The sequence below is a fragment of the Suricata suricatta genome, chromosome 10 (assembly GCF_006229205.1).
Source record: "Suricata suricatta isolate VVHF042 chromosome 10, meerkat_22Aug2017_6uvM2_HiC, whole genome shotgun sequence".
NCBI lineage: Eukaryota > Metazoa > Chordata > Mammalia > Carnivora > Herpestidae > Suricata > Suricata suricatta.
In genome coordinates, this window is record NC_043709.1 from 38,818,156 (window position 1) to 38,832,653 (window position 14,498).

The window sequence follows — 14,498 nt, forward strand, 5'->3', positions numbered from 1 at the left end:
TCTCAAAAAGTTTTTATGCTGAACACACAAGGCAGAAAATTTTAAGTAGAAATAAACAGAACATATAAAAAAACCTTTTAGAGAATTGCAATTAAGTTCAGGGTAGCTGAAATACACGATGTGACAAAAAGCAAAGCATAAGGTCTAGAACAGTGTCTAGCAAATAACTGATAATCATTAAATATTTGTTGAGTGAACAAAGCTGATGAGGAGAAATTATGTCATCTTAAGAAGTTTGTATTTCATCCTAAAGGCAATGAGATACCTATAGATACATGTTGTTGTTGCAAACACATGCTCTGGTTTCAGAATGATATAAAGTGGTGAAAGATGAGGGCAGGCAGGATTTAGGAGTTTGTGGTCACAGTTCAAGGGAGAGATGAGGGATGGTAATAGTAGACTCAGAGGAAAGGGAAAACATCCAAGAGATATTTAAGGGGTGGGATCAATAGAACTTGGTGATGTAAGGAATGAGGAGAGGAGGATTTATGAATGAACATCTAGATTTATGGCTGTGTGGAAGAATGATTGTGTCATTTACTGAGGCAAGGGACACTGAAGACAAAGCAGGTCTGAGAAGAAAGATGACAAGTTCAAATTTGGAGATGTTGAATTTAGCGTGACAAACAGACATCCAAAGATAATCAAATGGAGCTCTTCTCTGTGCAGCTAGATTTATAGATCTGTAACTCAAGAGATGAGGCTGGCCTGAAGAAATATATTTGACAGTTATCAACACATAAATGATAATTATAGGCTAGAATATTAGACGAGAGATTTTTAGATAGAAGAAGGGAATCACAATGCACAAAATCATAATGGAAGAGTTTAGGACTGGGTTCTCAGAAATACCCACATTTAACAAATGGATACAAATGAGTAAACCTGCAAAAGAAACTTACAAAGAGATTTCCAAGGGGCAGGAGAAAAAAAAAAAACTAAGAATGTGAATGTTACAAACATTAAAAGAAATTAATGTGTCAAGTAGGATGGAATGGACATCAGTATTAAATGCTGTTTGCCTGTCAAATACAGTAAGAATTTTAAATGTGGTACTAGATTTAGTATCACGTAAAACATTAGTGATCCTGGAGAGAATACTTTTGGTTTGATGTTAAGAGAACCGACACTTCAAAGGTCCAAAGTATGACTGGCTGCTGGAGATACTGAAAGTTTCCACAAAATGTTCTCAGAATTTATCTGGAAATGGAAAAATACACGATAGATGTATTTTCAAGATTTATAAAAGCATTTGTTTAGCTGGTAAAGAGTTGAGCACGTTGAATGCCATTGAAAAGAGGTAGGACATGAACCTATGCAAAGAAAAAACTGACATGACATTAATACAAACCATTTCTTCAGTGGGAAATTAAGGTGTGCAGGTGGTGGCAAAAGAGATGATCTTATTATTGTTTAGAACTGATGAAGCATAGTGATAATTAAAAGCAGACTAACTTTCAGCCCTCTTTCTTATTGTTTTTAACATTTCCATAAGACATGTACCTTTTTACTGCCTCTACCCAGAAGAGGCTGTTCCACATACCTACTCCTTGGTATTTTACCATATTGATTATTTTATTTTGTTTACAGATCTAGACATTGATACTCCTTACAGGGTTTGTTTTGCTGGAATTCAGATATGAATGTATTAAACAACCTACCCATCCCCATCTTTACCAAATCAAATGGAGAGAAATGTGTGTACTACTATGAAAGCAAATTCCTTAAGCTTAATTAAAAAATTATTTAATAAAGAAAACTACTGTTCTGTTCTTAAATTCTGGGATTCTGACTGCATTAATATCAACTTACTCATGATAAAAGGCAATGCCACTGAGTAAAGGCAGCTTCACTCTACTAAATAAAATAGAAAATCATTATATTGGATGAAAAATGGCAATATTTCTAAATATACCTTTAGGAGGGTGGTCTGGACCGTTGAGTGCTCCCTGAATAGCTGCCTGGGCAGCAGAGTTCTGGGCTTTCAGCATTTCAATGGTTTCTCTTAGTTCTATCAGTTCAGACTCCTGTGAAACAAATAGAATTTAGAAGTTTTAGTAATTAGAAAAGCAAAATGTCCTTGTTTATAATCCACTATGAACTGGGTTTAATTTTATGTAGTGCTAACCTCCTGGGAGATTTGGATGCCTGACTAACCTTGTCAAGTTGTATCTAACAACTTCTCATTTAGCTAAATGTAAAGGAGAATCTAAAAAAAATAAAATACCTTGGTTATTTTCTTATGAATGTGATCTGAATAGTCTTTATTCCTTGCAAAGCATGACACCTAAAGCTGACCAGTTCAACGTAAAGCAAGATGTCACATTGCTCATTTAAACCTAACCTAATAATACCACCAAGATTACATCACAGACTTAGCTTTCAGAATTGTACTGGTGAATCACATTCCATTTTACTGTCAGCCGGAAACACTGATTCTTGTTGAATAAATGACTTCTGATTTTCTCACTGATTTTGCACTTGGGGAACTGATTCTTCATATCCAAGTATAAAAGAGGAGCTCATCCCTAACTCATTGCTATTAAATATCATATTATTAAATTCTACTTGGCAAATCAAGGCTGTCATAGATTCTGATACTTTCTATCCAATAAGATTTTTAGCATGGAGTGCTCAATTTTACGAAGCAAAAATAACACAGAATTTTTTTAAGTGAATAGAAATATATGCAATATAGAGTCCTTAATAAATAGTTTAAGGACCATTTATTTAAGGTAACTTACAAATCAAATTTTTATAAAACATCTATTTTCTAATTGAACTTAGGGTAACTTTAAGAATTATCCCAATTAACATACAAATGTGATCTTTCACAGTTTCTAAGTGAATTACTTAAGGACAAGTGACTATGAGGCCACATCATGAAAACATGCCCCTCACAGGAAAACGAAGAAGAGTGTTTTTCTAGCAGAGGCAGTATTTCCATCTGGAGCCTCCAAATCAGGAGTATCCAGAATTCTTGGCCGTGACAGCAACTCTAAAAATTAGAATTCTTGTCAGCCTCTTAGAGGGGGAATTCCTAGTTAATATAATGTCATTCATCATTTTCTCTAGCATCTTTGGCAGAAATCCAAAGGATCAGGCTTGAGTTCTTCATTCCATAGTCAAGAGCTTATTCCTACCCTCTGTCTCCCAAAATATACAAAAAAAAGTTAAGATCACAATTGACACTAGTAAATTGTGTCAGATATGAGGACATCCAGTGACTATCAGAAACTTAGAAACTTAAAAAGAAGGGGGGCAATGTTAACTGAAATGATATCCAAGTTTGGAATAGATACGTAGCACATTCTATAACTATTTTCATTGGATATCTGACATATTTCTAATAGACACAGATATTTAAAAAATAAACTCTCTTACAAACTTCTAATAGTTTATAAGTCAAAAAATTACATAATGAGTACCAGTAGCAAACTCTTGGATTCATAAATGGATCTTTAAATACTTGACTCCAATTTCATTTGCATATATTTATCACTAAGGAAAGATAACATGTTTGTGGAAGACTTCCACTGTCCTAATACAAATTTCATAAAAAAATAAAAATTCTGTCATAATTTCTCAGTCTCTCTAAGTTCATTTTAAATTTCATCCCTTGCTCAATTAGTAACAGATAAGGTTACCAAAATTTAATGTACTTCCCATTTTAAATAAATCTCCCAGTAGATAAAATGTTTACTGAATATTCATTCTGCTTTTCCCAGAAAATTATTCACAAAAGGCAATCTATTATACATACTTAATGAATCACATAATTTAAAGAGTAATTTTATAACATACAAACTAGAATACAAGTTAGATTTTGATTAAAATCAGATTTTCATCCTTAAATTTAAAATCAATAGTGCTTGTACTGTGGATTAAAATCTACTGAAACATGTGACTTTTGAAAGAAGAAAAATAGGATTGAGATCTCATACTTAATTTTATGAGTAACCTGACTTATTTCAGTGTCTAAGATTTAATCTTTTCTAGAGAAATCTCTTCTCAAAACTGTTTCTAAAAAGATACAAGTGGAATGTTCAGGAAATACTGCTTTTTAAGAAAATTGCATTTAATATGAGATAGGAGAATGATCACTTTTAAAATTAAGTATCTTTTAGGGGCGCCTGGGTGGCTCAGTCAGTTAAGCCTCCGACTGACTTCGGCACAGGTCAGATTTCACATTCGTGGGTTCGAGCCCCGCGTCAGGCTCTGTGCTGACAGTTAGCTTAGAGCCTGGAGCCTGCTTCCGGTTCTGTGTCTCCCTCTCTCCCTGCCCCTCCCACTCTCATGCTCTGTCTCTGTCTCAAAAATAAATAAATCATTAAAAAAATTAAAATTAAGTATATTTTTAAAAAAACAACAGATATTAAGCAGGCTAGTTGTTATTTAGCAAGGCACAGTAGACCCAAAGGAAGTGTAACAAGGTGAAAAATATATTCATTATATAGTTTGGAAAAATCACATACATGAAAAAAATTTGTTTAGCCAAATTCATTTTAGTAGTTCTTCAGGGAAACTTCCTAGGTATAAGCAAGCACCTATCAACTATTGCAGTGTCTGTAATTCAAAAAGATAGGTAAATTTGACACTGATAATCTGTTCAGTCTTGAACTAGGTATCTCTATATATATGCAAAACTTCCCTCCTTCTTTCTTATTTCAGGTAATGAGATCCATCTCCCACATCACTCAAACTACAGCTATCCTTTCTCTGAGTCTTCCCATATGATTTTTCCCTTTCCTTTAAATATTTTTCTCACCATTAAAGGCCATGGTAGAATGAGCTTGAAACCTCTTAGTTTGCCTTTCAGAAAAACAAGGTCCCTTCTTTATGCTTCCAGACCACTGAAAGCATTCAGCTTATTTAGTTGTTGTAGACTTTACCTTTTCACCTAACTTATCAGAAAATGTTGGGGTGATTTTGTTCAAATGTTCTGGTCTATGGCAAACAGGTGTTTCTTTCCTAAAAATAATGTAAAGCTTCAATTCTACTTATATTTTAACAAGAAGGTGTTTGATCACCTATTGTGTCATATAAAAACCATCCGTAACTTATTATTCATTATAAACAGAAAGTCTGGATACGGCTAAATCAGTGAAATAATTTCCTTTGTAAGGCAACAAAGTCGGGTTTCCTTTCTCTCTTCTCCAGTGTAAGTATATAAAGATTAATATAAGGCACTTGAAAGTGAAAACTTGACTGAGATATATAAATTGCTTTTAAATAGTTTATTTTTGGTCTTTGTTTTCTTCTTCATAATTATAGTTGGTTGTTCACATTTATTTTTAAGCTATATTTTTCTAAGGTGATTATAATGCTTGGAAATTGCAATGCTGTTTCCAAGGACAATTATGAATTCATTCTTTTTGGCCATATAATTAGAAGCAAGCTCTAGAAATAGCCAATTATAAAATCATTTGATACTCTGAAATATTTTCATATAGTCTCTTTGTTTTGAAAGTGACCAAATAGAAGATACTTGAGTTTTGAGAATCTTTATTAAACCTTCAGGAAAAAAAAAAAACCAGGAAAATGTATATGCCATGAAGATATAGATTTAAAGTCTCTTCTAATTTAGTAGTATCCATTTTCCTTCTCTATTCATTATATACTAAGGACAAGACTGAAGCCAGGATAGTTCTGGACAGGATTTTGGGGATAAATGATCAGATTATTTTATTGATATTTCTCACTTTTCAAACATGGTACTTTTAAACCTAGGAACCAAAATTCATTCACCTACAATAAGCTATTCAAGATAAGGATGTCTCAAGTACCTGCCAGTCATGTAAGAATACAGTTTTCCACGGAGCCAATATCTTTCCCAATTGTTTCGTACATGTATCTGAGGCTAACCAAGTTATCAAGGTCAGGCTTGGGATGCTTCAAAATGACTTTGTCATAATACTCACCTTGCTTATTGTCCTCTCCAACCTAATTTCCTAACTGCACCTGACCTCTTTCCAAATTCCTCCTGGACACAGGCCTTGTTGCAAATCCTACAAGCTTGGCAATAAATCTCATCAACCAACTTGACTTTCCAGGCAAGGTTCTTAAAAATTTTCACTAAACCTTTCTTTTGCTTCCTCTCACTGACACTCAGTTAATCTTACACTATCTAGCTGTAGTTTCTTTGAGCACATCCTACTCCCCATCCCTATTTTAGATGCCTTGAAATCTTGTAAGTTTTTCTACTGAAAGAACTCAGCCAGCCCTGGTTCTAACAAAATACACTAAGTTCACCAAATCCCAGTAGTGTAAGTAACTTGCATTGATGAATAACTTACGGATTCAAATTACCCTATGGGAGGGACAGAGAGAGAGAAAGAGAATCCCAAGCAGGCTCTGTGCTGTCAGCGCAGACTCCAATGTGGGGCTTGAACTCACAAATCATGAGATCATGACCTGAGTCAAAACCAAGAGTGCCCCTTGAAATCCTATATTTTGATCATAATCTGTCACTTACTGGAATATAAACTCTATTTATATTATAACCAGTTATAAACAGTTTGTGTATATATAATGCATATATATATATACATACTATATCATATATGCCATACACATATAGTTCACTGATGAATTCTCAGTAGCTGGAGATCATGACCTGAGTCAAAACCAAGAGTGCCCCTTGAAATCCTATATTTTGATCATAATCTGTCACTTACTGGAATATAAACTCTATTTATATTATAACCAGTTATAAACAGTTTGTGTATATATAATGCATATATATATATACATACTATATCATATATGCCATACACATATAGTTCACTGATGAATTCTCAGTAGCTGGAGCAGTCCCTCCTACAGAGTAGAAATTCAATATGACTTTGGCGAATGATTAAATGGACAAATGAGCCTTGGAACTCCAAGAACGGAGTTTCAAAACCTCTGCTCTGTATGCTCTAATCTTTTTCTCGGGATTGTTGGATCACCAGAGAGCAATATACCCTTTTATCTCAGCTCCCTGAAGGAATGACTTTACTGAAATATGATTAAATGTTATGCCCTCAGCTTTTAGAGAAATGTCTATTTGAGCAGCGATTTTGTCTATTGTTATTCCATGACCCCAATTTAAAAAACTTTACAATAAATTTGCCCTTGAATTCAGTGCCAAAAAGTTTGTCTCTCAGATCTAAATTATGCTCTTCTGGTCAGAAAATGAGCGCTAGACATGCCAAGCAATCTCTCTTTGTGTCTTGGCTTCTTTCTTGACATTCAATTCCGTTTCGTGCTTTGCGGTAGTAATTACATAGGCTCAGGCATCTTGTTATATACATTCCTCTACGAGGTTTTGCTAGATTCTGTGACTGAATTGTGCCATACTGTATTGCAATTAACTTTATGATTCTCAAACCACCTTGAAAATAGGCAAGTTATATATCTCAGATTAGTAAAATAATTACTTACTAACGCTGTTTTGTATATACAGCTTGCAAGGAGACAAGCAGTTGCTTTATTTTCAGTTAAAAAATGTCAAGGCAATTTCAGACATCATGGCATCTTCTGAGAAAATTTCATTATTTTGGCAATGTTATGTTATGGATAATGACACACAATTTTGAAATTCCAGGTACTGTGCAGATGCACTGAAAAATATTCAAGCATTATTCATAGGCATTACAAAATTAACAAATGCATAGTTTTCCAATTTTTTTGTAAGAAACTTTACGTATAGACATAAAGGAATTGAAGAAAATATGGGAGTGTGTGAAAAACATTAATTTTGACTTCTTAAAGATATTAAGACTTAAATACTAGCCATGCTTTCTAGTGATATGCCCGGCATATGGCCAATGATGAACTTGGTTTATCCTACATTTTTTTAAGGAGAAAAAGGAGAGCAATGTAAGAAAGGTAATCTTTTGGACTATCCACTGTATGTAGTGTTATATAGTATCTTGTTCCTCATAATCTTTCCACAAGGCAGTTATTATAATCCTGATTTTTTAAATGATGAATTTAAAATAAATAAAATGATGAATTTGAGAATCAAAAATGGAAGTTTCCTCAGTCTTTTAAGAGGTTCCACTGATGGGGTGCCTGGGTGGCTCATTAGATAAGTGTTGACTCTTGATCTAGGCTCTGGTCATGATCTCATCATTCAGGAATTTGAGCCCCACATCTGCTCTGGGCTGAAGGCATGGAGCCTGCTTCGAGTCTGTCTCTCCTTTTCTCTGCCCCTCCCCCACCTGTGCATGGGCTTTCTCTTTCTCCCTCTTGAAATGATACATAAACTTACACACACACAAAAAGTAGTTCCACCTAGATCTACACTCACGCTTCCTTACATTCTTTCCCATTTGGCTGCCCTAAAAGACCCTGTAATCCTATTTGCTGAGTTCTTAGGTTACACAGTGAAGTGGTAAACTGTACTGCCTCTCTCCTCTTAAAAAAGATGAAGATAAAATTCCTGTGCTCAAAAGGCATTTGTCATCTTCCCTTACAGAACAGGTTTGACAGGGATGGATAGTGCTCTCTTTCATGGGCAAGGGCAAAATTTGTGAAACAGGAGCATGAAAGATAAAGACAAATAAAATAGAGTTTGCTAATTACACCAGGCTATAACAGGAATATTTGATTTTTCTCTTTAGTTGGGCTGTTCATTCAGGTTTTTTAAATTTTTTTAATGTAAAAACTGGTAAACTGACACCATGGGGACATATGCCAGCTCTCTAAAGCTAATGGCATACAGAACTGAAGACAAAACTGAAGCCATCTCTAGGGACAGATACAGGTATAGATTCTGAAAATATCCAAAGCTTCTTAGATTTTGGATCCCCAAAAATTAGATGAAAACTGGACATCTGCTCAGATCATGCACATATGCAGGTTTTACAAATGTTTCCACACAATTTTAGAGACTGCATCTGTCTCTGACACCCATCCAAGGACTCATATTAGGGCCAGATTAATGGCACAGAGGAAAGTCACTGGTCATCCCATGGAAAGTGTCCAGACTCTTTCTAGGCAACGTGAACCTTTTTGATATGTCTGCCTTGTGACCTAAATTCTCTCTTTCTTTCTTTTTAGAGTTCCTTCTTCCACTCCATAAAAACCCTTCAGGTTTATTTTAAAGCTTTTCGTATAAATTAACTTTACTTTTCAAAGACAGCGTCCTCAGATGCCAACTAGTCCTTGTTAGCGCAAATGACCCAAATCTTCTTTTAGCATTACGCATTTCTAAACTTTAGCTCAGAATCAGTGTTTAAGTCTCATCTCGCAAGTGCTGTACCCAGAGCTCCTTTATTTTATAGAGCCTTCACTCTCCAGACTTTCCTCATGCCTCTCTTAGATTATAGCCATGGTCCATAACTGGGCTTACAGACCTTACACCTGTGAAAATTCTTGTCAGTCTGCAATTCTTGTGAACTGCCTAGTGAATTGTTGAAATATTCTACCACTTTTCCTATACAACTGCTTTTCTTTCTTAAAACATTTGGTATTCTTGGGGCTCCTCGGTGGCTCAGTTGGTTAAGCGTCTGACTTCAGCTCAGCTCATGACCTCACAGTTTATGGGGTTCGAGCCCTGTGTCAGGCTCTGCGCTGACAGCACGGACCCTGGAGCCTGCTTCGAATTCTGGGTCTTCCTCTCCCTCTCTCTCTGCCCTTCCAACACTCATGCTCTGACTCTATCTTTCAAAAATAAATAAACATTAAAATTTTAAAAAAGGTATTCTTTTAATAGGTCCTGTCAGAAGTGAAATAGCCTAGAAAGAACTGTGTGTGTGTGTGTGTGTGTGTGTATGTGTTCTAATATAGATGAATCTGAATCATAAGTCTTTACAAATTAAAATCTGACTAGAAAAGTTATTATCTTGTCATTGTTCCACTCTAATATGGAATGGATCCTATAAAGCATTATTTTTAAGGAGCTGCATTGCAGGCATTATTTAAACATCCTATGTAACTTGCTGTCTTATTTGAAGCCCCTGTGGTGATTCTTGAACATACCTTCTGTTCTGCTGTCATAGTTAGACTTTGCAGTCGACCAGTCATATTCCCTAAACTCTTTTCAAAAGCTGCTACAAGGTGAGCCTGTGAACAAAACAGAAGGAACACATTTTGAATGTCAGAACCCTACATGGATGGATGAAAACTCTTCATTTTATAAAATGCTGAATTTCAAGTGTTCTAATTCTTTAAATACTATGACCATCACAGTTAGCACTCAATGATGACTCTCCTTTAACACCAATCTTTATTATTTCTAAACTTCAGTTTAAATTCAGTGTTTCTATCACTTGACATTTAATGTGAGTTCGACTTCTGAAAAGGGATGGCATTTTGCAAATAATGACACCTTCTGACTTGCATCCCACAGGGGATTTGACACCCAAAATGCTGAATAAAGTTCGAAGTTGCCAAGTTTTTAGGCTTCAAGCTCAAGGGGAGGTCACTGCAATAGTCAGTGGACAAATGTTTCTCCTTTTTATACCTGCATGATGACCTTTGGAGATATTGTTAGCTCCTTCATTGTAATGATACTCTTCTTTGAGTGTCAGACATCTGCTGACAGCTATAACATTATCTTTCTTCTCTTTGTGCTTACAAAGAATTCAGTCAAAACGAGTTGTCTTCACTCTCCAAACCCCTTTCGATAAAATGGCTTTTATTTCTACTTTATTCCCTTCAACTAAGGAAGTGCAGGTTGGCCAGCTAGAATATTCAGTGATATTGTATTTAAGTTTTTATGGCTTTCAGATTTTATTTTAAGTCTCATGGAATTACACATATTGCTGTATAAAACCGTAACTCTTATGATTAAGAAGTATTTGACAATCTCGCAGCTCTAAAATAGGCCAGTTCCTGTTGACATGCCATTATCCAAAGGCGTCACCTACAGAATATTAAGCATCAAGAGGTGCCTCAAGCTCTCACCGTAGCTTCAGGAGAACTTTAAGTGTGTTATCTTAAACTCATCTGATTTTATCGTGCCCTTACAAAGGTACAAGGATGGAATATTTCACAGCCTACATCTCCAATAAGCTATGTGTGGGGAAAATTGGTAATCCTTGGCAAAAGATTAATTTTTTGAGGGAAGGTACTAAAAAGACTTATTAAAATACATCACCTTGTAGCTCTAGCAGAGCTGCAATGCTGAGGTAAGTATAATCAGATGAATCACAAGAGTCCAAGGAATTAGGGCACTGGAAATTTATTCCATTATTGGTACCAGCTAGTTTATTCCATTATTGATAACAGCTAGAAGTTTATTCCATTATTGATAACAGCTAGAAGTTTATTCCATTATTGATAACAGCTAGAAGTTTATTTCATTATTGGTAACAGCTAGAATTTACTCCATTATTGGTAACAACTAGAAGTTTATTCCATTACTGATAACTGCTGGAATGTACAAGTTCCTTCCATTAGCGTCATGGTTCACAGGTGTCTTTGTTCTTAGCTCAGAGCTGATCCTGGGGTCCCTTTCTTTCCCTGACACTGCCATAGAGAGAAAGATAATTGGTGGAGAATACTTCTACTAATCTTAAGTCCGCCAGTACAACTCCTTATTCTTTTTCCAATCCTACTTCCGTCTTCCTCCCCCAAGTTCTCTGTTTCTCTCTCTCTCTTTTTCTCTCTCTCTCTCTTTCTCTCTCTCTCTCTCTCTCTCTCTCTCTCTCTCTCTCTCTCTCTCTCTCACCCACACACCCACACACACACACACACACACACACTCTTGAGAATTATACTCCAGGGTTTGTTAGCAGATTTAATTGGATAAATGACACTCTTTAAAAAAAAAAAAAAAAGGAATAGTAGGGGCGCCTGGGCGGCTCAGTCAGTTAAGCATCAAGACCTCAGCGTCCATGAGTTTGGGCCCCATAGTGGGCTCTGTGCTAACAGCTCAGAGCCTAGAGATGGCTTTGGATTCTGTGTCTCCCTCTCTTTGTCCCTCCCCCAATCGTGCTCTCTCTCTCTGTCAAAATAAATGAAAAAAATTTTTTAAATTAACAAAGGAATAGTATCTTGTAGTTTAAAATGTTTTCAATGACAAGGAATATCATTACATCAGACTTAACACTTAAGAAATTAACATAAGGTTATGCCCCATTTTCTCTCATATGAAACTTTTTTATTGTAAAAAAAAAAATAATAAAAAGTCCTGCCATAGTAAAAGTGAACAATGTGAAAATGCAGAGCTTACTGGTTGGTTCATCACTGTCATTCACTCACCAGCCAAGTCAAGAAATTGGACATTTGAAGATGCTAGAAATTCTCTCTTACCTCTCCCCTATTACTTTCGCTTCTCCCTGACTCAAAGATAACCACCATTATTGTCCCATGGGTGGTAATTATTTTCTTGCTTCTCAAGTTAGACCACTAAGCTTGTATTCCTAAACACTATGTTTTAGCTTTGTCTACTTTTTAAAACTGTCAGAGGCGGGCACCTGGGTGGCTCAGTCAGTTAAGCATCCGACTTCAGCTCAGGTCATGATCTCACTGTTCGTGGGTTCGGGCCCTGTGTCAGGCTCTGTGCTGACAGCTAGCTCAGAGCCTGGAGCCTGCTTCCGATTCTGTATCTCTCTCTCGTTCTAACCTTGCCCTGCTCGCGCTGTCTCTCTCTGTCTCTCAAAAATAATAAAAAAACATTAAAAAGATTTAAAAAAGAACCTGTCAGAGTGGAATCATATGGCCCAAATTGTTTTGTGACTTTTCTTTTGCTTAACGTTGAGTTTCTGAGATTCATCCATGTGGTGTGTGGCAGAAGTTAGATTTTGCTGTAATGCATTGCTCTATGTGATTTATAATGCATTTGCCTATGACTGACCATCTGTGCTGATTCTCGTTTAGATTATAAGCAATAATCATGCTATAAGCATACAATAGGTTTTGAAATCCTAAAATAAAATTGCTCATTTTCTTCTAAAATAATCAACATTCCAGGGGCACCAGCTCAGAGCCTGGAGCCTGTCTTCAGATTCTGTGTCTCCCTCTCTCTCTGCCCTCCTTTGCTCATGCGCTGTCTTTCTGTCTCTCAAAAAATAAATAAATGTTAAAAAAATTTTAAATAGTGAAAATTCTGGCCCCAAACCATTGTTAACATGTACTAAAAGAAATGCAAGAATGTACTCAATTTTGCAGTTTTAGTTCTCTCAAAACAACTGTTGCCTAATTATGAGATGTATAAACTAGAAAAAATTTATACTTCACCTTCTATGCATATTTTATCAGTTAAATGGGAGTTAAAATATGACAAAGAGTATAGGAATGTGAATATGCTGAATAAATATATTGCCTGTATTTTGTAGCTATTAGTTAATACAAAATGTTCACTATGAGAGTGTTAGTTTTCAATCTTTGGAACATTGCTATTCATTAATGATTCATGAGAAAATGTATAACTGGTTACGAAAGAACATTTTGAGTAACATTGTTCTCCATGAAACATATGCTAGAGGTATGTTAGTGAAATACTTCTTTAGGTTTATGTTGCCTTGTCTTGCTAACTCTGTTACATTGAAGTAATAAAAGGTTAAACTTTTCCCCAATTGGATTAATGGGAAGGGAGTACAAGAAACAAATAACAAAAACCAAAATGGAAAGTAAAATGGATTAAACTAAAGGAAAATATATCTTGTCTGAAAAACTTAACAAAATTATGACTTTTTAAAAATTGTGGATTTTGAGAGAGACTATTGATCATGATTTGCTTGGTTCTCACTTTTCCATTCCCAACTGCTTAGTTTTCAAGCCAGAGTAAAATTGTATCTAATGATAACGACTCCTGCCCAATGTGTGTTAGATGAAGTCTGTCAAGGTAATAAGATAAACAAGATTAAAGAGTAGGTACGAACGGTATTTCTAATACAGGCTGTCTTTAGTTTCTGAGTCCTATAATATAATGTTTATAGACATGAAAGAGAATTATTGTATGCTAAACAGTAAGATGAACTATTATGAAAAATGCCTGCATTATATTTGTTCCCCCAGAACTCAGTGATGGTCCATCAAACAAAAAGATATATATAGATTTATATGTTTATATATCTGTGACTTTACTTTTGAAAACCAATAGATGAACTGAAAATAACTGAAACCATCATAATTAAGGTTTCACATTTCTTTTTAACACCATTATAAAATTGTATCTTCAGTGTTTGGCATTGTTAATATGTGCAAAATTGCTTTCTGTTAAGGGAGATGCAGAAAAGCAAGAGTAACTGCCAGGTTAATTAAAAATATATATTGCCTTATTTTGCTTAAATAAAGCAAAAAAAAATAGGACACAATCCTAAACAAAATAATACAAGAGAGACTTTTGGCTAAAAGACGGATATGCTAAAAGGAAAAAAAAAAGTACCTTTTGTTTTGTGACATGTTCATTAGTGTTATCTTTGAAAACTGGTAATAATGACTAGCCGTAGCACCCACTTTTCGATCTAATAGCTGAGATTTGTACAAGAAAATATATTAGAACATGAAGAAATGCTTCCCACCTGACTTGGCTGCAGGAAGGTGTGAGGAAGGGGCCAGGG

The 14,498-nt window shown here is 35.3% G+C and overlaps 1 protein-coding gene across 1 annotated transcript in view; it reads right to left on the reverse strand.

Annotated features, from left to right (window-relative positions):
• The window catches only part of NAV3 (neuron navigator 3), an 821,156-nt gene that overhangs the window by 48,563 nt on the left and 758,095 nt on the right, over positions 1 to 14,498 (reverse strand). The window contains exons 24-25 of the mRNA XM_029954939.1: positions 9,970 to 10,053; positions 1,916 to 2,027 (exon numbers count right to left, since the gene is read on the reverse strand). Of these exons, the coding sequence (XP_029810799.1) occupies positions 1,916 to 2,027; positions 9,970 to 10,053 (196 nt within the window). The remainder of the gene's footprint in view (positions 1 to 1,915; positions 2,028 to 9,969; positions 10,054 to 14,498) is intronic.